The 23,615-nt window shown below is 34.4% G+C and overlaps 1 protein-coding gene across 1 annotated transcript in view; it reads left to right on the top strand.

The window, feature by feature from the left end:
- Window positions 1-23,615, top strand: part of FANCM (FA complementation group M) — a 63,500-nt gene that overhangs the window by 25,909 nt on the left and 13,976 nt on the right. The window contains exons 10-18 of the mRNA XM_039257425.1: window positions 5,048-5,254; window positions 6,901-7,114; window positions 11,418-11,575; window positions 12,440-12,595; window positions 14,119-15,973; window positions 19,944-20,032; window positions 20,144-20,212; window positions 22,283-22,411; window positions 23,376-23,532. Coding sequence (XP_039113356.1) covers window positions 5,048-5,254; window positions 6,901-7,114; window positions 11,418-11,575; window positions 12,440-12,595; window positions 14,119-15,973; window positions 19,944-20,032; window positions 20,144-20,212; window positions 22,283-22,411; window positions 23,376-23,532 — 3,034 coding nt within the window. The remainder of the gene's footprint in view (window positions 1-5,047; window positions 5,255-6,900; window positions 7,115-11,417; window positions 11,576-12,439; window positions 12,596-14,118; window positions 15,974-19,943; window positions 20,033-20,143; window positions 20,213-22,282; window positions 22,412-23,375; window positions 23,533-23,615) is intronic.

Below are 23,615 nucleotides of genomic sequence, written 5' to 3'. Positions count from 1 at the left end.
TTTTTTTCTTCTTTGATTTCTTGGTTTCATTCTTTAGTAGGATGTTTTTTTTGTTTGTTTTTTTTTTTAAATGTTTTATTTATTTCTAGGAGAGAGAGACAGCGTGAGCAGGGGAGGGACAGAGAGAGAGGGAGTCACAGACTGAAACAGGCTCCAGGCTCCAAGCTGGCAGTCAGCACAGAGCCCGACGCGGGGCTCGAACCCACAAACCGCGAGATCATGACCTAAGCGAAAGTCGGAAAGTCGGACGCTTAACCGACTAAGCCACCCAGGCACCCCAGTAGTAGGATGTTTTTTAACCTCTATGTATTTGTGGTCTTTCCAAATTTTTCATGTGGTTGACTTTGTTTCATAGCATTGTGGTCAGATAAGGTACATGGTATGCTCTCAATCTTTGTGAATTTGTTGGGACCTGTTTTGTGATCTAATATGTTACCTATTCTGCAGACTATTCCATGTACACTTGAAAAGAATGGGTATTCTGTTACAGGATTGGATGTTCTGAATATGTTAAGTACATCTGGTTCAGTGTGTCACTTGTTTATTTTCAATTTAGATAATCTGTGCAGTGATGTAAGTGGATATATCCATTTCAGTAACTTTGGCTTTTACTCTGAGTGAGATGGGAAAAGAAGTCCTTTTAGAGAGTTGGAAACAGATGGTTACAACTTGGAATCCCAATGGTTGCTATCTTCAGAATAAAGTATAGGGGACTAAAGGTGGAAACAGGAAGACCAACTGGAAGACTTATTATAATACCAAGCTAAGGATGATGGTGGCTTAGACTAGAGTGGTAGCATGGAAGGTTGTGAGAATGGTTGGATTCTGGATATATTTTGAAGGTCAAGCTGATGGAATTTATTGACAAATTAAAGTGGGGTCTGAGATTGAGGAGGGTGAAGGCTGGCTCCAACAATGATTCCAGGAATTTAGCTTGAGTAACTGAAAAGAGCTGCTATTAACGAAGATGGATAAGACTATAGGAAAAGAGGTTTTGGAGAGAAATACCAGGAGCTTGGTTCTGGATGAGTTAACTTTGACATGCTTGAGATTAGTGTTTTTTAGAGTATCAAAATTGATGGAGGACTAGTTTATTTCCTCTTAGCATGTCACAGATAGTTTTGAACATTACAATAAAAATGAATTACTAATAAAATAAAATTAATGAAAACAATATTCATGGCCAGATTTTCTATTATTAAAGCCAACAAACATGGTATTACTCTGTCAAATTTCTAAACACCTGAACCACAACAGTAATAAACAATTCATGAACTACACTTTGAGTTGCATTGTTTTAAACATCCAGTAGAGATGTTGAATATATAAATTTTAAGTTCATGAGCTCATGGGATTCTGGAAATAAATATTTGGGAATCATCATTAAGTAAGACTGAATGAAATTACCAAGTGATGAAATAGAGATAGAGAAGATGTCTAAAGACAGAGCCAAGGGTTCATTGTTATGAGTATAAGCAATGATTATGATTTCCTTGGGAATCAGAGTAAGTAGCTAGTAATAGTAGAAAAACCAGGAGAGTGTGATACCCGTGGGTCACATGAGGAGGAGGAACTGATTAAGTGTTGCTAGTAGATCATATGAGATGAAAAATGGGAATTGACCATTGGATTAAGAGATAAGAAGGCAGATGACCTTGAATAGGTTTTAGTGGAATGGTTGGGACAAGACTGAGGTATTTTCAAGAGAGAATAGGAAGAGAAGACCTAGAGATAGCAAGTATACAGGTCTTTCAAGAATTTTTGCTGTAAAGGAGAGCAGAGATGGAAGTGTTGTGTTATTTCTTTGATATTAGGAGATACAACAATAGGTTTGTATACTGATAGGAGCGATCAACTGAGAAAGAAAAATTGTGTTGTTTTTTTTTTTAATATTTTATTTATTTTTGAGAGAGAGATAGAGACAGCATGAGCAGGGGAGGGTTGGAGAGAGAGGGAGACACAGAATCTGAAACAGGCTCCAGGCTCTGAGCTAGCTGTCAGCACAGAGCCTGATGCGGGGCTTGATCCCACGAACCATGAGATAATGACCTGAGCTGAAGTCAGACACTTAACTGACTGAGCCACCCAGGCGGCCCGAAAAATTAATAGAGACAAGAGTATTGCTAGTATAATCTTTGAGTAGATGAAGGAAACAGATGGGATCTAATATACAAAACTATAGGAGCTGATCTCTGTTAAGAAAGCAGTTTATCCAAAAGAGCAGGAGGGAAGGTGGATTACATAGGCACAGATACAGGTGGGTAAGTAGATGTGACAGTGACATCTTGTGGGAGGTCTTTTTTGATTGCTTAGTTTTTGTCCTATCATCAGCCAAGAATGAGGATGGGAGGAAATATTGGATGTAGGCGAGAGGAGTATACAATTTCCTAGGAGAATGGGGAAAGTGAATGGATTAGGGAATATGAAATGATTTTCAGGTAGCACTAAAGGCCCACTAAGTGAGAGATTATGAGTTTAAAGTGAAACTAGTCAGAATGGTTGGTATTTTCTTCCATTCACCTATGTGGGTACAGGCTCAGATTTTGTTGGAAAGTGGGATATATCCTGTGGTGGAGTTTAGTCAGAGGACTATAAAGTAAGAGTGAAACAAGGGGAGTAAGGTAAAGTGTAAGCAATAGGTAGGATCAGTGGATTATAAATCCTGGTCGAATTTATTTAATCATGTATCCCTTTCTATAATTAATTAAATACCTCTGATTCGTATTTTTTAAAATGTTTTATTTATTTCTGAGAGAGAGAGACAGTGTGAGCAGGGGAAGGTCAGAGAGAGAGGGAGACACAGAATCTGAAACAGGCTCCAGGCTCTGAGCTAACTGTCCTCACAGAGCCTGACGCGTGGCTCGAACCCACGAATTGTGAGATCATGACCTGAGCCGAAGTCGGACGCTTAACCGACTGAGCCACCCAGGCGCCCCCTCTGATTCATATTTATTATATTTATTTTTCAAAGTCCAGGCAAATTAGTCAGTGTTAGGCAAATAACAATTTTATTTATACATGTTAACTAAAATGTATCTCAGCTATCCTTTATTAATCTGTTAACTTTATATTAAAGAATTATTTTTCTTTTACATTTCTAACACCGTAACCCAGTTTTTTGGGGTTGGGGAGCAAAGAGGACATCTGTTTTACGTTGTATATAGGTAATATTATGTCAGTCTTTCCTTGGCTTAATGTGATTCCAGATTCCAAAGGGAAATGATTAATCTTAACTTTTAATCACGATCACTGGTTTTCCGTGTACTCTGAGGTTTTTCATATCAAAGGAAACCCTTTTACTAAGCTACTGGAAATGTTTACAAGAGGATTTAACATAATAAGTTTACATTTATAATTCTGCTTTTGAGGTTGTTGTTTTCAACAATAGAGCTAGTTTAAGGATGGGGCACCTGGGCGGCTCAGATGGTTGAGGTCCCGACACTTGATTTGGCTCACGTCATGATCCCAGGATTGTGGAATGGAGCCCTGCATCAGATATTCTGATATTTTAATAGGCATTTATAGAGGCTTTAGTCAAATGCATGACTGATTCCTCTGGAATACTATCATTCTACTTTTGTTTCTATTCTCTGTCTGTTGAACATTATCTTATTACTGCTTGTGTCTACCACATACAAAACTGCAACTTTGATACATGGAGAAACTGAGGCTCAGAGCAGTTCAGATTTAAGTTTTTAAGGCTTAAGGAAGTTTTTTAAAAATGTTTCATTGACATTTTATTCATTCTTATGCTACTGTAATTTTATTAAAGTGATAGAAATCCTAGTATATAAGAGGAAAAATAATTATTCCTTTTTGACTGTTAGCTGAGCCCCCTGTAATAAAAGGCAGCTTAACAAGAGAAAAACAAGTTTATTAACATGTATATCTTATGTTATATATGGGAGAGACTCAGGGAAGAATCAGTAACTCCCTAAGGTGGCTTAGAATTCAGACTTAAATACTATCTTTAAAAAAAAATTGTTTTTGTGTTCATTTATTTTTGAAAGAGAGAGAGACAGAGTGCAAGTTGGGGGGTGGGGGAGGGGTTGGCAGGAGAGAGGGAGACACAGAATCCAAAGCAAGCTCCAGGCTCTGAGCTGTCAGCACAGAGCCTGACGCTAGGCTCGAACCCGTGAACTGGGAGATCATGACCTGAGTGGAAGTCAGGTGCTCAACTGACTGAGCCACCCAGGTGCCCCTTAAAAACCATCTTAATAGGGAAATGAGAGGAGGGATGTAGGCTCCTAAGGAGACATTAATTGATTTTTAGTAAAGATGAATGGGCCCTTAGAAGAAAAATGGGAGGTGTGATAGTGTATAATCAAGTTTGTCTGAGTGCAGGAATAACTTTTAGTTGCTTCTCCTTGTGTTGAGTCAGTTTTTTCTGGTTGATGAAAATCCCAGGGAGGGGATTTATGACATTTGAGTTCCTTTTGGAGGATCTGTTTTTGGACAGATAAAAGGAGAGATAAAAGCAGTGTTTGCCTGCTTTTGCTGTTTTTCAAGTGTCTACAGCTCAAAATTATCAATATATCAAAGCAACATATTTCAAGGTAGTACGTCCTAGACTCCCACAGTCCTATTTTTGGGATGCAATAGCCTGCTACCCTACATTGGAATGGCAATATAAAAGGTAAGATAGGCCTTTTAGAAGTAGTAAAAATTTCTACTTTAGGTACACCAAAAAATAAATTTAAGTCTAGGATATGATTAAGTAGCAGTAATTGCTCTGGGTCACTTACCTGCCTGTGGTTCTTTTAGTGATGCTAAATAATATCAGGGATTTCTCATTTATGAGTAAACAGCAAACGATTTTGGCATCACAGCCATTATGAAAGCAAAGCATTAGGACTGCTCTTTGCATTTTACCTCAATCTGTTCTGGTTTATATTGCCATTTTGCCACTTCTTTTCCTATTCCATAGTGCTCTGGATTCTGATTTATAATCCAACTTTACCATTTTGGGGTAAGTGGAAAAAGTGTGCTTTGATCTATAAGACTCTTATATTTATATCTGGTTATTTTTAAATCATTCTTATTTTAGGTTGTGAAACAGTTTCGAAGTGGTGGTTATAATACATTGGTTTCTACTTGTGTTGGTGAGGAAGGTTTGGATATAGGCGAAGTTGATCTTATAATATGTTTTGATGCTCAGAAGAGCCCGATTCGTCTTATACAACGAATGGGTAGAACTGGCCGCAAACGTCAAGGCAGAATTGTTGTTATCCTTGCTGAAGGACGAGAAGAACGTGTAAGTAGACTTGTAGAAACACGATTTGATAATTGATATTTGAGAAATATAGCCTAAGACAAATATCAATCTGTTAACATTCAAAGTCGAAACAATCTATAGGAAATTGTGGTTGGTTTTTCCTCCCCCACTTTGTAGTAGATTATGACTATTCCTTTCTTGTAATTGGGAGAATTCTTCACTGGATTCAGTTTTCTAATTTTTATCCATATGAAGAAACACATTTTTGTACTTCAGTACTAATTTAGAGACACAAAAAAATCAGTATTTTTGTATTATTTTGTTTTACTATTTCCCTGTGCTTCTATGGCTTGTTTTCTTAATTTTTACTTTTTTCTTTTATTTTTAAATACAGTGACTGAGAAAGGTTTTTATACTTTATTTATTTAAGCTTATTTTGAGAGAGAGTGCACAGTGTGTGAGTGGGGAAGGGGTAGAAAGACGGGGGCGGGGGGAGGGGAGGAACGGGAAGAGAGAATCACAAGCAGGCCCTGCATTGGCAGTGCAGAGCCTGACTCTGGGCTTGAACCCACAAACTGTGAGATGATGACCTGAGTGGAAATCAGGAGTTGGATAACCAACATACTGAGCCACCCAGGTGCCCTGCTTTTTACGTTTTAAAAGAGTTGCCTAAACCACAACCAACAAGAATATGTGCCAGAGATATTATGTGGCCTGCAAAATCTGAAATATTTACTTTCTGTCCCTTAATGGAAAAGTTTGTTGATGTCTATTTAAAGTGATAAGGGACTTGAATTATATTCATACTTTGCAACAATCTTGAGTGACAGATCTTCCTTAAATATGATAGCGTATTTAATATTATTTTGTGTTTTTACACTAAAGTATTAAGTAACTTTTACAACTCAATGGGATTATTTCCTTGTCCCAATATGTAGTTTCATACTGGATTTTTTTCATTAATTGATTATGGTAGTTTTAAAAAATTGGTTTAAAATATTTTATAGACCCCTTTAAAATTCATCCTGAAAAATGAATTTCTCTCCAGATACTTTTCATGTGATTATAGCATATTATGTAACATTCAGTTGATCTATAAAATGGTTTCAATAAATGAAATATCTGGCAGCTTGTAAAATATGTGTACGTATAAGTGGAATTAGGTTATAATTGTATTATCTTAGGCAAACCACTTAACCTCTGTGTTCAGATGTTAATTTTCTTATTTGCAAACTAGTCATAATTGCCCACATTTAATGAGCACCTGCTCTCCTCGGCACTGTTCTAAGTGCTTCAGAAACATTATCTCACTTAAATGTATACAGTATAAAGAAAGCTGAAGTGTAGAGAGTAACTACACTGGAGTAACAAGCTGGAATAAGGGAATAGTATTTTAAAAAAAGCAATTTACACTTACATATAAATATTTGCTGTATTCAAAAATGGCAAGATCCTAAATAAAAGATAGATTTCCTTTGTGCAATATAATTATAAAGGTAGGCTTTTATAATATTAGATTTTGAACCGATTTTCAAGGGTTAATTGAATAGGCCTCAAATTCAAGACAGGTATTCTCAGTATTTAAGTGGATCAGAGTCAATTTACTGTTTATAATAAATCCAAACTTCTTGTCATAGCTAAATGATTATTATAGAAATAATGTAATTTGACATTTGTCTTTGCAGACTTATAATCAAAGTCAGTCCAACAAAAGAAGTATTTATAAAGCTATTTCAGGTAACAGGCAAGTTCTTCATTTTTACCAAGGAAGTCCACGAATGGTGCCTGATGGAATCAATCCAGAATTACATAAGATGTTCATCACGTGTGGTGTCTATGAACCAGAGAAGCCTTCTAGGAACTTGCAGCGGAAGTCCTCTATCTTTTCCTATAAGAATGGTGAGTAAAAAACTTTGCATTTGAACCATGCATTTTTTACCCCCTGTTGTTAGTTAACAGGCCACATGTTGATATATTTCCTTTTTGAGAAACTCAGTGTACATTTTAGGATGTTATGGTTGTTGGAGAGGGTAAGAGATTATTCAGCTGCCAAAGGGAAGCAGACAGTGACAGTGACAGAAACTCAGTGTTGGTTAGATTAAAAATGGCCTACCAACTCAGAGACTCCTCTTTACAAAATATAGAAAAGGAAGAAAAACAGTTTTATTATTGAATAAACATTGAATCAGATTATAGTGTGCATCATAGACAATCCACTAAGATAAAACGAAACAGAAATTCTACCCTATACATCCCTTTAGGCAGTCATAATTCTTTACACACATATTCTCAAGATTAATAGTAACTTACTGCACATAAGAGGATAGCACCTTTTGCTGTATCTTTTTTCATAGTTCATCTTCAGTTCACCCGGTAATTGAGGTAGCCACTTGTGTTAGCTTTAGTTGCCTTTATTCAAAGAAATAAGACTTCTCTTATCTTTGCAAATAGATGTGAAGAGAATGGTGCCTAGGGCTAAACTCCACTGGTAACTGGGAGAGAGAGTCACTATCTTCCTTGATGTTTACATTTCAGAGAGAGCTCCTACATCCTTAAAAAAGCTTCTCTGGTTGAAATGCTACTAACTAGAGGCTCAGACTTTACAGAGGTTTGCATATAATATCAAAGAGTTAAGAGATTTACAAACATTAGGGGTCTCTGGAATTGTTTTAAGGAAAGGTAGGGGAATGGGGACTCCTGGCTGGCTTAGTGGGTAGAGCACCTGACTCTTCATCTTAGGGTTGTAAGTTCAAGCTCCACATTGGGCAAGGAGCCTATTTAAATAAAGAAATTAAAAAAAAATTAAAAGGTAAGGAAAGGGAATGGTTACTTTCCCTTTCTGCAAAAGAGATTTTTTTTTTTAATTATTCTTATATGAGATACTGGCCAAGTTAGACCAAGTTCCTGGTAATACTGAGTCAGTGAGAAACAAATACTTTGGTGCCTGGGAGCATAGCTAGTAATAAGAGTTCCTAGTTTAAGAACTGCAGAGATTTTGGTGATTTCAAAAAAATATCTTGAAATGTTAGCACTATAAATAAGAGAAACTAAAAATTTTTTCTTTTAAATTTTAATCTTTAACTAAAATCATATAGTTATATTTTAAGATTTGGAAGGAACCTTGGGGATCATCTGGTCAAATCACCTATCAAGATAAGAGTGGTTTCTGCAGCTACTTTTAAAAATATTTTAAGAAGAATATCGTTTGGTAACTACAGGCACTATGTTGTACAGCAGTTCTCGAGAATGTATTCATCTTATACAACTGGACTTGAGATGTTTTGAGCAAGAACTCCCAACTTTTCTCTCCACCCAGCCCCTGGCAACACCATTCTATTCTCTGATTGTATGAGTTTTATTATTTTAGATGACATATCTTTGGTCAAGTTATATGGTATGCGTGCTTCTGTGACTGGCTTATTTCCCTTACCATAATTTCCTATAGGTTCATTCATGTTGTAGCAAATGGTAGGCTTGTTTTGTTCTTGTTTGTTTGTTTTTGTTTTTGTTTTTTGAGGGTTGTATAGGTGCATAGGGAGAGAGAGAATCTTAAACAGGCTCCACACCCAGTGCAGAGCCCAGTATGGGGCTTGATCTCATAATCATAAGTTCATGACCTGAGCAGAAATCAAGAGTTGGATGCTTAACTGACTGAGCCACCCAGGTGTTCCAGTTAGGATTTCTTTTTTTAAGGTTAAATAACTTTCCATTGTATGTACATACCACATTTTCTCTTTTTGTTCATCTGTCAGTGGACATTTGGATTGCTTACATTTCTTACAAATAGTGAATACTGCTACAGTGTACTTGGGTGTGTGTGTATCTTTTTGAGATCCTGATTTTAGTTCTTTTGGATATGTACCCAGAAATAGAATTACTGGATCCTGTGGTAGTTCTATTTTTAATTTTTTGAGGAACCTCCATGCTGCTGTCTCTAACAGCTATGCAAATCTATGACCTTACCAACAATATATAGGGATTCAAATTTCTCCATATCCTCACCAAAACTTGTTATGTTTCACGTTTTTGAGAGTAGTCATCCTAACAGCTGGAGGTGATGTTTCTTTGTGGTTTTGATCTACATTCAGTATTCTTGTTAAATAAGGAATCCTAACTGCATATCCAGTCTCCACTTGAATATCTTTTAATCCCAAGATTGTATTTCTTTATAAATAAGGTTCATTCTCTGTGTAGAAGCCCTATACAGAAGAAGCTTCTTTTTTATGTTGAAAAATCTGTGTTTGTACCTTTTTCTCAGTGATTTAGTTTTATCTTTTAGATACAAGGAATGGGTTTGATCTTTTGTGTACTTATGTAGCACTTTTTATATTTGAAGACAATACCTCTCAAATTTAACTGTTCTACTGGTTTTCATACCATGAAGTTTCAAGATCCTTTCCCTCCTAGTCACTTGCTTTGGATTCACTTTGTTAATGTTCTCTCCCTTAATTCAGAGCTGTTAATTAGTGCTTGTTGGATATGCCTATTAAACCTCAAACAAATATACTTAATAGGAATATACCTGTCATTTTACACTACTTTGCCAGATCTTTGGTTAAAGTGAAAAGTTTGTGTGTATAGTTGATCTGTGAACAACATTGGTCTAACTGTGTGGGGTCCAATTTTATGTAGTTTTTTTTTTTAGTAAATATAGCTTAATACTGTAAATGTATTTTCTCTTATGGTTTTTCTTAATAATTTTCTACATTTATTATAAGAATATAGTTAATAATGCATAAAATATAGGAAACATATATGTTAATTGACTGTTTATGTTATCAGTAAGGCTTCCAAACAACAGTAGGGCTATTAGTAGTTAAGTTTTTGGGGAGCCAAAAGTTAAGTGCCCGTTTTCAGCTGGGGGGTAACCTAACCCCTGAATTGTTTAAGAGTCAACTGTATTTTGGATTCTTTTGAATTTATTTAACTAATATAATAGTATCAAAACTTGATTAACTTGGCATTAATTATTCTTAGTGATCATTGTGTTTTTGTAAATGTTAAAATAAACTGTATGTTTAATAATTGTTTCTAAAATGTAACTGGAGATGGAGACATATTTCTTTAGTAAAATTCTAGAATCTGTTTTTTTTTCAATTGAGATACTAGCTCATGTTCATTCTTCCACATTCTCCCTGAGTTTTCAAGTGTCAGTGATTCTTCTTGCTAAGATTGTATGTATAAATGTAATCTTCTGTATATTAGTATATGATTCATCTGGGCTTAGAGATCTAAACTTTATTTAAAGTGCCTAAAAGATAGTAATGCCTTCCTATTTTAAAAGTCTTAGAGCCTCGGATTGTTAGATCTCAGAGGGATCTGAAAATTCAAACTTGTTATTTAACAAAGCTTTTTTTTTTTTTTTTTTAAAGTTTTTAATTTACTCTGAGGGAGAGAAAACATGAGTTGGGGAGGGGCAGAGAGAGAATATTTTGAGAGAGAGAAATCATGAGTCAGGAAGGGCCAGAGAGAGAGAATATTTTGAGAGAGAGAAAGCTTGAGTTGGGGTGGGGAAGAGAGAGAGAGAGAGAGAGAGAGAGAGAATCAAAAGTAGGTTCTGTGCTGCCAGAACAGAGCCTAATACGGGCTCAAACCCACAAATCATGAGATCCTGACCCCATGACCTGAGCCAAGATCAAGAGTTGGATGCTTAACCAACTGTGCCACCTAGGTACCCGAATTTAGTATACTTTTTTTTTTTAAGTATATTATTTCATTTTTTGAAGCAGGTCTTTTCTGTCTATTCCAAGTCCCCCCTCACTTAAGACTTAACACTGAAAACCCTATTTAGTCTTGACATCTTCCCTTGCCTCCAACCAAGCTTCAGATAATCTTTTAGATGACAGTGATAGAATCATACCAGTTTTCAGTTGTAAGTTTTTTGACTCTCTTGTGTCAGATCTTAGACAACAACATGGAGGGAGTCCAAAATGAACACGGATTGATAGCGTAGCTACCTGGCTCTGTTATATTCGTGAAGTCATTATGGAAAGTTAGCTTCTGGACAGGAGGTTGTACTAGTACTTCGAAAGAGGTCATAACCAAATGATTATGTGAAGAATACTAGTTTTAAGGAAGAGAATCAGTCATTTAGCAAACAAATAGATATAAACAGGTAGAGAGTTTGAGTTAATGTTGTGTATTTTGTGTTTGCTTAGCAGATTTTTTAAAACTTCTTTTCAATTATTTTTTCAACTTGTAGGAATGAAGCAAAGTAATTCAAAGAAAGATTGGTTCCTATCCACAGAAGAATTTAATTTATGGAACAAACTTTATAGATTAAGAGACACTGATGAAATTAAGGAAATAACATTGCCTCAAGTTAAGTTTTTATCTTTAGAAAATGAGGAAGACAGACCAGTAAGTTGAACATATTTTCAGATGCTCTTTAGAGTGATTGTGAAATAGCTTTGGGAGTAGAGAGGAATGTGCATGATCAGAATGTCAACTTACTTAAAAAATTAAGAATGTAAACAGTTTAAAAAGAATATTAAAGTCTAAGTTTGTAGAATTACGAATTTCTTTATAGTTTTATTGTGTATTTATTTTTATTTGACTGTAGTATATTTACATAATATCTGCCTTTTTCCCATTACTTTCTACTGTATGAGCCTTTCCATATAGGCATAATTTACATAGTTGTTATGTTACTCTGCAGTATACCAGTTTGCTTGACTACTTAGTTTCCTATTGTGTTTCTGGAATTCTTTTCAATATGTTACTAACAAAATCATTCTGTCATGAGTATCCTTGTACACACTTTTTTTTGAAACTATGTAAAACTTTTTTTTTTAGTTTATTTTGAGAGAGAGAAATAGCATGTGAGTGAGGGAGACACAGAGAGAGAGAGGGAGGCAGGGGGCAGAGAGGAGAAGGAGAGAATCCCAAGCAGGCTATGTGCTGCCAGTGGGAGCCTGATGCAGGGCTTAAACTCATGAACGGTGAGATCATGATCTGAGCCAAAATCAAGAGTCAGATGCTTAACCAACTAAGCCATCCAGGTGCTCCTCATATAATAGGTACTTTTAAAATGTATTTAAAAGGGCATCTTTGTACTGCAGGCAATAATTTTCTTTATTCTCCTGAGATTTTAGCTGAAAACACTCAAATGAATTCAGATTATTTATAGTAGGGTGAATATCTGTATATGGTTTTTTTAATCAGTTTATGAAATCTGAGTATCTGTATTTATCATTTTTACTATTTTTAAAATCATTATTCAAGACTCAAGAACCAACCATTGGAATTCGTCAACTCTCTCTATCTGAATGGAGAGTGTGGCAGGATCATCCTCTTCCTACGTATCAAGTGGACCATTCTGATCGTTGCCACCATTTTATAAGCATTATGCAAATGATAGAAGGAATGAGACATGAAGAGGTAGAGTTTTATTGTAACTTTTTCTTACTGATATGATGGTGAAACTAGAATATTTGATATTTATTCTTAATGTGAAGTTATAATTATAAGAAACAAGTATTTAATTTAAATAATTATAGTTAGAATACTTTGATTTCTTATAAAGTTCTTTGTAATCTTAATAGGGAACTAATTTTCTGCCTTAGGTGAAGAAGTAGACTTAATTAGAAGAATATCATCTAAAATATAGATAAACCAGAGTAAAATTTTAATATACTGATGATTTATATAAACTGTTAGTAAAGCTGATTTAGGATTCTTATTAGATTGGGATTTATTGAAATATTCTTCATCACATAGGTCATTTTGTAGGTCTCTTATATCCTGGTGGTAGTTGAGAGAATTATTGAATCCTTGAGCAGTTTCTTGCTGCTTCTTCCTTGAGAAAATCAGAATGATGCACCTGCTATAAGTATGAAATCCAAATGCCTAGCTTAGAATCCTAACTCCCCTCTTATTAATCAAGTATCTGTAAATTACTTAACCTCTCTGGATCTCAGTTTCATCTGTAAAATGGGGATAATGATAATACTTCCTTCATAGGGTCCTGAGAATTAAGAGTTAATATGTGTAAAACACTTAAGAATAGTAACTGGCACACTCAATAGATTGTATCTGCTATTTTTATTATTAGCTATAGTTTATAAATATATATAAAGAAAGTGTAATTAGTTGTGGGTCCCACAAAATCTGCACTTCTATATGCCCATCTCTGTCCCAGGTCCAGTTATACATCATTTGGCTAAATGAAATACTCTTTGGGGAGCATAGATACCAGCAGAGACACAAACATTCTCAAATTAATACTTACTGTATATTTATTATTCAAAAAAATTAGTTAACTGGTAAGTCCCTGAATAGTAGAGGAATCCTGACTGAAGTAGCCACTCAGGGAGAAGAGGGATGGGTGGGTCAGGAATGGAGGGGAATACAGTTTTAGATTTAGAGATAAGTGAGACTTCTTACAAATTGACTTTAAGAGTTCTGAGTTGGGAAATTTGTTAAAAATAGTATATTCCAGCCTACAGCCTAGGAGATGTACCTGTACAATTATTTCAGATGTTCTAAAAGCTGTTCTTAGTTTACCTTTATCAAGAGAGTAAATTTAACATACGTATATGACTTGCATTTATATATATTAATACTTAAATATCTATTTATATAAAATTAGAATAGTTGTTAAATGTTAGAAGTGAAAAACTTTGTTTATAGTCTTATGTATTTATTACATGTGTTCTTTCTGCAGTTATTGTGGGTCTCTCATGTATTAAGTTCTGAGGATACAAAAATATTGACTGATTAAAGATAATTTATGATAGTTACACTGTAGTGTCATTTATAATTTTGTTTGATTTCTTAGAATAGTTTTTAAGTTATAAGAAAAAATCATTTGAATAGTGTAATACCGTTCAGAAAATATCTTAAAGTAAACTCATTTATTATTGGCTTTTTTGTTGTGACTTTTTCATTTTCCTATTTCCTAGGGAAAATGCAGCTATGAATCGGAAATTAAATCTTACTTACAAATGGAAGACGTTAGCTCAACATTTAGTGCTCCCAAGAATGAATATAATCCTCATGCCAGTGGCATCTTTACTAGTAACAAGAAATCTTCATTTTCAAGGAATATAAATCAAGGCATTTCATTCTCAATGGCAGAATCTGATGAAGAATGTGCTGAAAGTTTTAAACAAACTCATATCAAACCTATTAAAATTGCTTCTTTAAAGAAAAAATCTTCTAAGGAATTAAAAAAAGATCAGCCTAAAAAAGAAGATAATGATGTTGTTATGGATTCCTTAGATACTGATGGTGGTACTACTGTTGAAAATATTTTTCAGGTAGACCTGCCAAATGATAAAAGGGACTCAGATACAGATGAAGTTGCTGCTGCCGTATGTGCTGTCGATGAAAATGTTGTTCATCAGCCAAATGGATTGATACATTGTCAGTCTACAAATAAATCTAGTTCATTTGGTAGAAATTTTTTAGATTCTGGTTATAACAGTTTCACTGATGAGAAATATGTTTTATCTAGCTTATTTCTTCCATTTGAGGAAGAACTTTGTATAGCTAGAATAGATGACCGATTTTATAATTGTCATTCTTTAACAAAAGAGGTGTTAGTTAATGTAGAGAGATTTTTATCTCATTCTCCTCCACCTCTCAGTGGACTCTCAAATTTGGAATATGAAATTACTAAGAGTTCTGAACTTGAAAATTTGCCTTCCCTACCCTGCACTGAATATTTACAAAATGATAAATCTACCTGTTTGATGTCATTTTCTTCTAGAAAAAGTTGCTTTTATAGTGCAGCTAATGATAAAGTTTCTGATGAGCAAATCTTCTATGACTATGTTGATAAAGTACATAAAGATAATATAAATGAAAATTTAGTATCCCGCAGTCATATTCAAATAAACATAGGCCCTCCAAAGTATTTAGTTGAAAAAAAAAATTATGATAGGGATAGCAGTGGCCTCCCAATACGGCTCACTGATCAGGATGAGAGTTTACCACTTTTCAAAGATGTTGATACAGAGTTTAATGATGTGAACCTTTCTCCCTCAAACAATAAATATAAATCTTTTTGTGTGTCGGACAAAACTGTTTTAAGTGAAATGGCGCTGGTCTCTCAGTTCTTAATTTCTGATGAACTTTTGTTAGATAACAATTCTGAACCTCAAGATCAAATTATCCATGATTCTAATAGTTGGAAATCTCATCAAGATTTGAGAGGCATGCATGAGGAAAAACTGAAGAGTGATGAATATGTTTTTGACTGCTCTAAGGATTTATTCTCTGTTACTTTTGATTTAGGATTTTGTAGTCCAGAGTCTGATGATGAAATATTAGAACATGCATCAGATACAAATAATAAGTTTTTAGATCTATCTAGAAGGTGTTTAGATATTAAGGAGATAAGAGATGCAAATTATATTTCAAATCAAGCAGTAATACCACGAAATCATGTTGCTAGTTCTACGAGTGGAACCATTACTGTCCCATCAAGTGAAGATAAGTGGAGTACAACTTTTGCATGTTTTCCACTGAGTGCTGCAAAAGATAAAGATTTGATGTCTCCTGGTTATTCTCAATTTTCTTTGCCAGTAGGAGAAAAAGTTATGAGTACACCACTTTCTGAATCAATCACACTGAACTCATTTTCTAAGAAGAGAAAGGAAATGCCTAGGACACCAGATTCTAATAAGGGAAAAGTAGATTTACAAAGTTTCAAAGAAACATTGAATTCAACTTTTGATGATTCAGGACTTTCTGTAGATAAGGCTAAAAGCAGGGAACAAATCCGTCTTCATCAATCCTGTCATCTTGCTGCAGGTAAGATTCCATCTTAATAAAACACATAAATCTTGCTAGAATAATACAGAAGCTTCTGTAATTTTTCAAAATGTAATTTTTCAGTATTTGGTGTATGGAATTAGATAATTGATGTATTCAGTGTTTCTTAAGTTGAGGGGTTACTAATAAAAGATGTATTTTATCTACATATATTTATGGCATGCATGCTGTGGGAAAGTATTCCTGCCCAAAGGCTCCTATCCCTTGGCTAGAAAACCCAAACGATTGTGTGACATATACATTTGAAAAGATAACAGTAAATTGTGGAAATAACCACCAAAAAAATAATAAGATAGTAAATGTTTAAGAGGTTTAGAAGATGACAGAATTGTGGACTGAATTAGATCGGTAATGTAGATTTAACATAGATTTTCATTTTGGTTCTTCAGGCATATTTACAATTTGAATATATTGAAAATAATAGAGAATTCAGATGTTATAAGATGAAAACAAAGGAAAAAGAAAATGTAAGATTTGGAGGGAACAGTATTCATATAGCAAAATAGTTGAAAAATAAATAGTTGAGAAACAAGACTGTATTTGGGGGACTGAGACAAGACCACAGAAGTTACAGAGAAATCTCTGGATTTCTGTGATCTAATTCTACATACTTATAGAAAAACTAGAAAATGCAGTGATAGATGTTTGGTACTAAAATGACTTAAGTATTATTTAAGTACTGTGATAGAAATCAATTCTAACTTATGTATAGGTTATTGTAGCAGGCCATTTATGAATTTTACTCCTTATGGCTAAGGAAAATGAGTAGTTGTAGGATAAAATGAGTTTGCTCTGTTAATTTTTTTTTTAGTTTCCATAGTTTGTTTCATTTTTCTTCTTTCTTTTTTTCCTTATTCCTTTCATACAATTTAATTAACATATAGTATAATAATGATTTCAGGAGTAGAATTTAGTGATTCATCCACTTGTATATAACACCTACTGCTCATCCCAACAAGTGTCCTCCTTAATGCCCATCACCCATTTAGCCCATCCCCCCACCCAATACCCCACCAGCAGCGCTTAGTTTGTTCTCTGTATTTTTTTTAAGAGTATCTTATGATTTGTTTCCCTCTCTGTTTTTATCTTATTTCTGTTTCCCTCTCCCTATGTTCATATGTTTTGTTTCTTAAATTTCACATGAGTGAAATCATATGATATTTGTCTTTCTCTAACTGACTTATTTTGCTTAGCATAATACACTCTTGGTCCATACACGTTGTTGCAGATGAAAGATTTCATTCTTTTTAATCACTGAGTAATGTTCCGTTGTGTGTGTGTGTGTGTGTGTGTGTGTGTGTGTATACATTAGGTATATACATACATATACATACACCACATAATTATCCATTCATCAGTGGATAGACATTTGGGGTCTTTCCATACTTTGGCTATTTTCCATAGTGCTGCTGTAAACATTGGGGTGCATGTGCCCCTTTGAATCAGCACTGCTGTATCCTTTAGATAAGTACCTAGTAGTATAATTGCTGGGTCGTAGGATAGTTTTAGTTTTAATTTTTTGAGAAACCTCCATACTTTTTTCCAGAGTAGCTTCACCATCTTGCATTCCCACCTGCAGTGCAAAAGAGTACCTCTTTCCCCTCATCCTCACCAACATCTGTTGTTGCTTAAGTTGTTACTGTTAGCCATTCTGATAAGTGTGAGGTGGTGTCTCATTGTGGTTTTGATTTGTGTTTCCATGATAATGAGTGACGTTGAACATCTTTTCATGTGTCAGCCATCTGGATGTCTTCTTTGCAAAAGTGTGTCTCTTCATGTCTTTTGCCCATTTCTTCACTGGATTATTTGTTCTTCACTGGTGTTGAGTTTGATAAGTTCTTTATAGATTTTGGATACTAACCTTTTATCTGATATGTCATTTGCAAATATCTTTTCCCATTCCTTCAGTTGCCTTTTAGTTTTGCTGATTGTTTTCCTTCACTGTGCAGAAGCTTTTTATCCTGATGAGGTCCCAAGAGTTCATTTTTGCCTTTGTTTCCCTTGCCTCCAGAAACATGTTAAGTAAGAACTTGCTGTGGCCGAGGTCAGAGAGGTTTTTGCTTGTTTTCTTCTCTAGGACTTTGATGGCTTCCTGTCTTACATTTAGGTCTTTCATCCATTTTGAGCTTATTTTTATGTGTGGTATAAGAAAGTGGCCCAAATTCATTCTTCTGCATATCGCTGTTCAGTTTCCCCAGCAGCATTTGCTGAAGAGACTTTTTTCCAGTAGATTTTCTTTCCTACTTTGTCAGAGATTAGTTGACCATATATTTGTGGGTCCATTTCTGGGTTCTCTATTCTTTTCTACTGATCTGTGTTTTCTGTGTTTGTTTTGATTTACTGATCTGTGTTTTTGTGCCATTTACCATACTGTCCTAATGATTACAGCTTTGTAATACAGCTTGAAGTCCAGAATTGTGATGCTTCCAGCTCTGATTTTCTTTTTCAGGATTGCTTTGGCTATTCAGGGTCTTTTCTGGTTGCATCCAGATTTCAAAATTGTTTGTTCTAGCTCTGTGAAGTATGCTGGTGTTATTTTGATAGGTAGTGCATTGGATGTGTAGATTACTTTGGGTAGTATCGACCTTTTAACAATATTTGCTCTTCCAATCCATGAGCATGGGTTGTTTTTCCATTTTTTGGTGTCTTCAATTTCTTTCATAAGCTTTTCATAGTTTTCACTGTAGATTTTTCACCTCTTTGGTTAGATTTATTCCTGGGTATTTAATGTTTTTTGGTGCAGTTGTAAATGGGATTGATTCCTTGATTTCTATCTCTGCTGATTTATTTTTAGTATATATAAATATAACTGATTTCTGTACATTGATTTTATATGCTGCGACTTCGCTGAATTCATGGATCAGTTCTAGTAGTTTTTTGGTGGAGCCTTATGGGTTTTCCAGTATCATGTCGTTTTCATAGGTGACAGTTTGATTTCCTCCTTGCTGGTTTGGATGACTATTACTTCTTTGTGTTGTCTGATTGCTGAGGTTAAGACATCTAACACTATGTTGAATAACAGAGGTGAGAGTGGACATCCTTGTAATGTTCCTTCTCTTAGGGGGAGGCTGTTTTTCCACAATGGGGATGATATTGGCTGTTGGTCTTTTGTATATGGCCTTTATGATCTTGAGGTTTGTTCTTTCTATTCTGACTTTCCTGAGGATTTTTATGAAGAAAGAATGCTGTATTTTGCAAAATGCTTTTTCTGCATCTGTTGAGATGTAAATCTTTTATTATGTTATTCTCATTGGTATCAAGGACATGATTTATGAATGTTTTATTTAAGATGAAAGCTTAAGTTCTGGAAATATGTTTAATTTTTTAAAACTTTTGCATAGTTTTGGATATACTCTGACACTTAAATTTTTATCAAATTTGTGTTACCTTTGAGCCTTCAGTATTTGCTTTTTACACCTTTATATTAAATCTGTTAATGGGTGAGATAATTTTTTCTATTTTTGTGTCACATTTTCATTAAAACTTTTTCTAGCGTTATACTTAACTATGGGGAATATAAATATATTTATACAAATGCATTGTTTGAGTTAAATATGTGGTTATTAGCAGAAGTTATCACCTCTTAATTTCCTCACTGGCACTGTTTTATGTTTGTTTCATGCTGATTTTTTTGGCCAGACTTCTGAAAAACTCTTTTTAAATAAGGTACCCATTAGGCACCTGGCTGGCTCAATCATTTAAGTAGCCAACTCCTGATTTCAACTCAGGTCATGATCTCACAGTGCATGAGATCAAGCCCTATGTTGGGGTCTGCACTGCATGGAATCTTCTTGGAATTCTCTCTCCCTCTCTCACTCTCTCCTCCTCTGCTTGCACGCTCTCTCTCAAAATAAGTAAACATAAAAAACCCCATTAAATAATGTACCCAATCAAAATAGTTGTGGATGAACTTTAATCTATTGACCAGATTCATTTTCATAAATTATAGATGAACAATTAACAAGCAATGAAAGTGAAGATGAGATTTTCCGAAGAAAAAGTAAAAAAACCATAGGAAATGTTTTAGAATCCCCTGAGGTGAGTCAGTAATCATAACAATACGATCATATAAAGGCTTCCCCCTCCCTATTTGCACTTCCCCTTAAGTCTTTTTTTAAAACTTTTAATCTGTTTATCTACTTTATCCAGGATGAGAAAAATAGTGAAGTTGATTCCCCACTTCATGCTCTGAAAAAGCGCAGAGCTCCTCTAAACAAAGTAAGTAGATAATGATGTATAGTAGTTCAAATTCTTTTGGAGTAAATATTACAAGAAAAATATATGTGTAGGTGAATGTAGGTGTATTTGATCTAATATGTATATGGTTAACACAAAAATAGCAAATCCTATGTCATTGAAATTTCTATTTCAAATTTATACTTCTTTAAGAACTATTCTTACTTTAGTCAGTACTCTTCAGCAGTTCACTAAATATCTGCTCTATATCTACTGTGTAAGATGCTCAGGATACTACTATAAATATGATATCCTTGAATTGTCTTAAGTCACCTACAGTCTAACAGAGACAGAGAAATAAACAAATAATTTCAATATAATTTCTTAATAATTGATAAAAAAGTACAAGCCTTTAGCTTAGTCCATTAGAGTTCTGGAATGTTTCTTGATGATAATAAATATCTTAGAGCATATGTGGTAATAAGCCAAGGGGAAGGCTTGCCAAGAAAGCTAACAGCTTAATGAATGACACAAAGCAGGGAAATAGCGTCTCTTTATTACTGGATTGTAAAGACAAAGAGTGCCAAGAAGTAAAATTGCAGAAAAATCTAGGTCAATTTCTGGAAGGCTTTATTCTTTCATTCTTACTGAATGGGTTTGAAAGAAGGAAAGGAAGGAGTTCAAGATGAGTCTCTGGTTTTTGGCTAGGGCTGTATGGAATATGTGTCACAAATTTATAGAAGACAAAATGATGATAAATTCAGTGTTCAGCATGTTTGAGTTTGGGGAATTTATGGAATAGTGATGTGATAGTGTCTGGTAGGCATTGGTGAGAGTGAAACTGAAGTTTAGGTAGAGGGGTAGATCTGAAGGCTATCAGTTTATAACTGATAACTAAAAGTTGAGATTAGGCTATATTGTGTGTTTTAATTCTCAAATGTAGTTTAGGAGAAACTGCAACATTATTAAAAATGTAATCAATTCTTGTTTACTTTGTATACTCCTAGAACACTTCACTGGGAAAATTGCTTTAACTTGCTACCTTAATTAGAATGTCTGACTGACTCATCATAAATGAATTAAAATATTGACAATGCTGATGATCAGTTTCATTTATTTATTTATTTATTTATTTATTTTAAAAATGTTTTTATTTCTGAGAGAGAGAGAGAGACAGCATGAGCAGGGAGGGTCAGAGAGAGAAGGAGACACAGAATCCAAAGCAGGCTCCAGGCTCTGAGCTAGCTGTCATCACAGAGCCCGATGCGGGACTCGAACCCACGAACTGCGAGATCATGACCTGAGCAGAAGTTGGACGATTAACCTACTGAGCCACCCAGGCACCCCAATCAGTCCATTTTAAAGTAAAATTATTCCTGTTATTTGAAATTGTTTTGGTAAACTTTTGATTCATTTGATTGGTTTTATATTATTCTGAAGAGATCTAGTGATGGGCTTCATTTTCAAAATTTGTTACGGTTTTAGTCGTTTCTTGGTTTGAAAGGGCCGTATGTTGACAACTGATTCTGAGAGTTATATTTATATATCTTCTTTAATTTTTGTACAGCCCTTTAGGATCCTCTAGAAGAGATAATTTAAAACTATAAGTATTCATCATATGCATTTGATGTTTACTAAATTGAATGAAGACTATAGTAGTACCTAATTTAGTGTTTAGTACTTAGCATCACTTAATTTTTGAATTCTTTTTTTTTTTAAATGTTTATTGATTTTTGAGAGAGAGTATGAGCCGGGGAGGGGCAGAGGGAGAGGGAGACACAGAATCCGAAGCAGGCTCCAAGCTCTGAGCTGTCAGCATGGAGCCCAGTGTGGGGCTCGAACTCACAAACTGTGAGTTCATGACCTGAGCCAAAGTCAGATGCTTAACCAGCTGAGCCACCCAGGGGCCCCAACTTTTACATTATTTTAAAGTATTATGTATTTTTAATATGGCTTTGAGTTGTGAGAATATTTTATTTTTATAACAAAAAAAAGTTAGGTTAGCTATTTAAAAATTAAAAATAGAAAATAAAAGCAAAAACTCGTGAGAAATACATTAAAATTTAATTCAATTATATTTTCTTAATCAAGAATTTTATTGAATTATTGTAGTTAGAATTATCATCTAGTGATGAGAGTGACAGCTTTCACGAACAAAATCCACAATTAGAAGACTTCAAGAGTCATAACAGGAATGCAAAAAGACGCATCAAAGTCCAAAAGAAACAGAGTCACCTTAAGGTAAACTTCCTTCATTTTCTTATTTATACAAATATGTGTATACATATATATGTATACATATGTATACAGACACAAATATATATATTATTAATAAAAATTAGTTTTTACATTAGGAGTATATTTCTTGTTACAATTTCTTTATAGAAAATATTCAAAAATTAAAAATATTTTGACCCTAATTTGTTTTCTGAAATTAAAATCTCAAGGTGTGATAGTTTTGTTTCTTTTTGTGTTCTGAAATTATCTTTCAGTACTTTGTTATTTTAATGACTAAATGAAGATACTTTAGTGAAAATTTCAGATTCAAACAAAAAATACAGAGACAGAAATCTGAATTTTAGAGTATTTGTTGTTTTTTAAAAAATTTTTATGTTTATTTCTGAGAAAGAGAGAGAGAGCGAACATGATGGGGGGAGGGTCAGAGAGAGAGAAGGAGACACAGAATCCGAAGCAGACTCCAGGCTCCACGCTGTCAGTGTAGAGCCCAACACGGGTTAAGAACTCATGAACCGTGAGATCATAACATCAGCCGAAGTTTGATGCTTAACTGACTGAGCCATCCAGGAGCCCCTTAGAATATTTGTTTTTACAATCAGTATATCATTTTTATGTCTGTGTGATATTCTGATCCTTGGAAAAGAATTCTTAACACCCTTTTTGTTTTTAATCAGTCTTTTTGTGGTGCGGTATTTCTGGAAAAAATTAATTAGCCAGAAGACTCAGGAAACTTTCTGCTTATTAAGAAACATTCAGCAAGCTGACATATTGACTTATACTGTATTTTACGTACAGTAGAATTATCAGAAGAAATTTTAAAAACACATGCTACTTTGTCCATTTCTTCTTGAAGTTTTTTTTTCTTTAAAGCATTGGCAAGAAATCCATTTTACAAAACTATTTCCAATTATGTAAGAAAGTAAATGATATTCTTAAGTGTGTCTCCTTGTTGTCTAATTTGTCATAGCTTGCAGCTAGAAAGTTTTTAGATGATGAAGCAGATCTTTCCCAACGAGAGGCAGAGTTTGTTTCATCAGATGAAAATGATCAGTCAGAAAATGAACAAGACTCCTCATTACTTGACTTCCTAAATGATGAAACTCAACTTTCACAAGATATAAATGGTAAATGAAATATTGATGCTTCTTTTTCTTTTAGTTTTCAGTGCCTTTAATGTGGTTATGTTTAAATATTTTAGCTTTTAAAG

The sequence above is a fragment of the Hyaena hyaena genome, unplaced genomic scaffold (assembly GCF_003009895.1).
Source record: "Hyaena hyaena isolate Hyena2069 unplaced genomic scaffold, ASM300989v1 scaffold_621, whole genome shotgun sequence".
Lineage (NCBI taxonomy): Eukaryota > Metazoa > Chordata > Mammalia > Carnivora > Hyaenidae > Hyaena > Hyaena hyaena.
The sequence above is the reverse complement of the archived record's forward strand: the minus strand, read 5'-3'. Positions and strand labels throughout refer to the sequence as shown.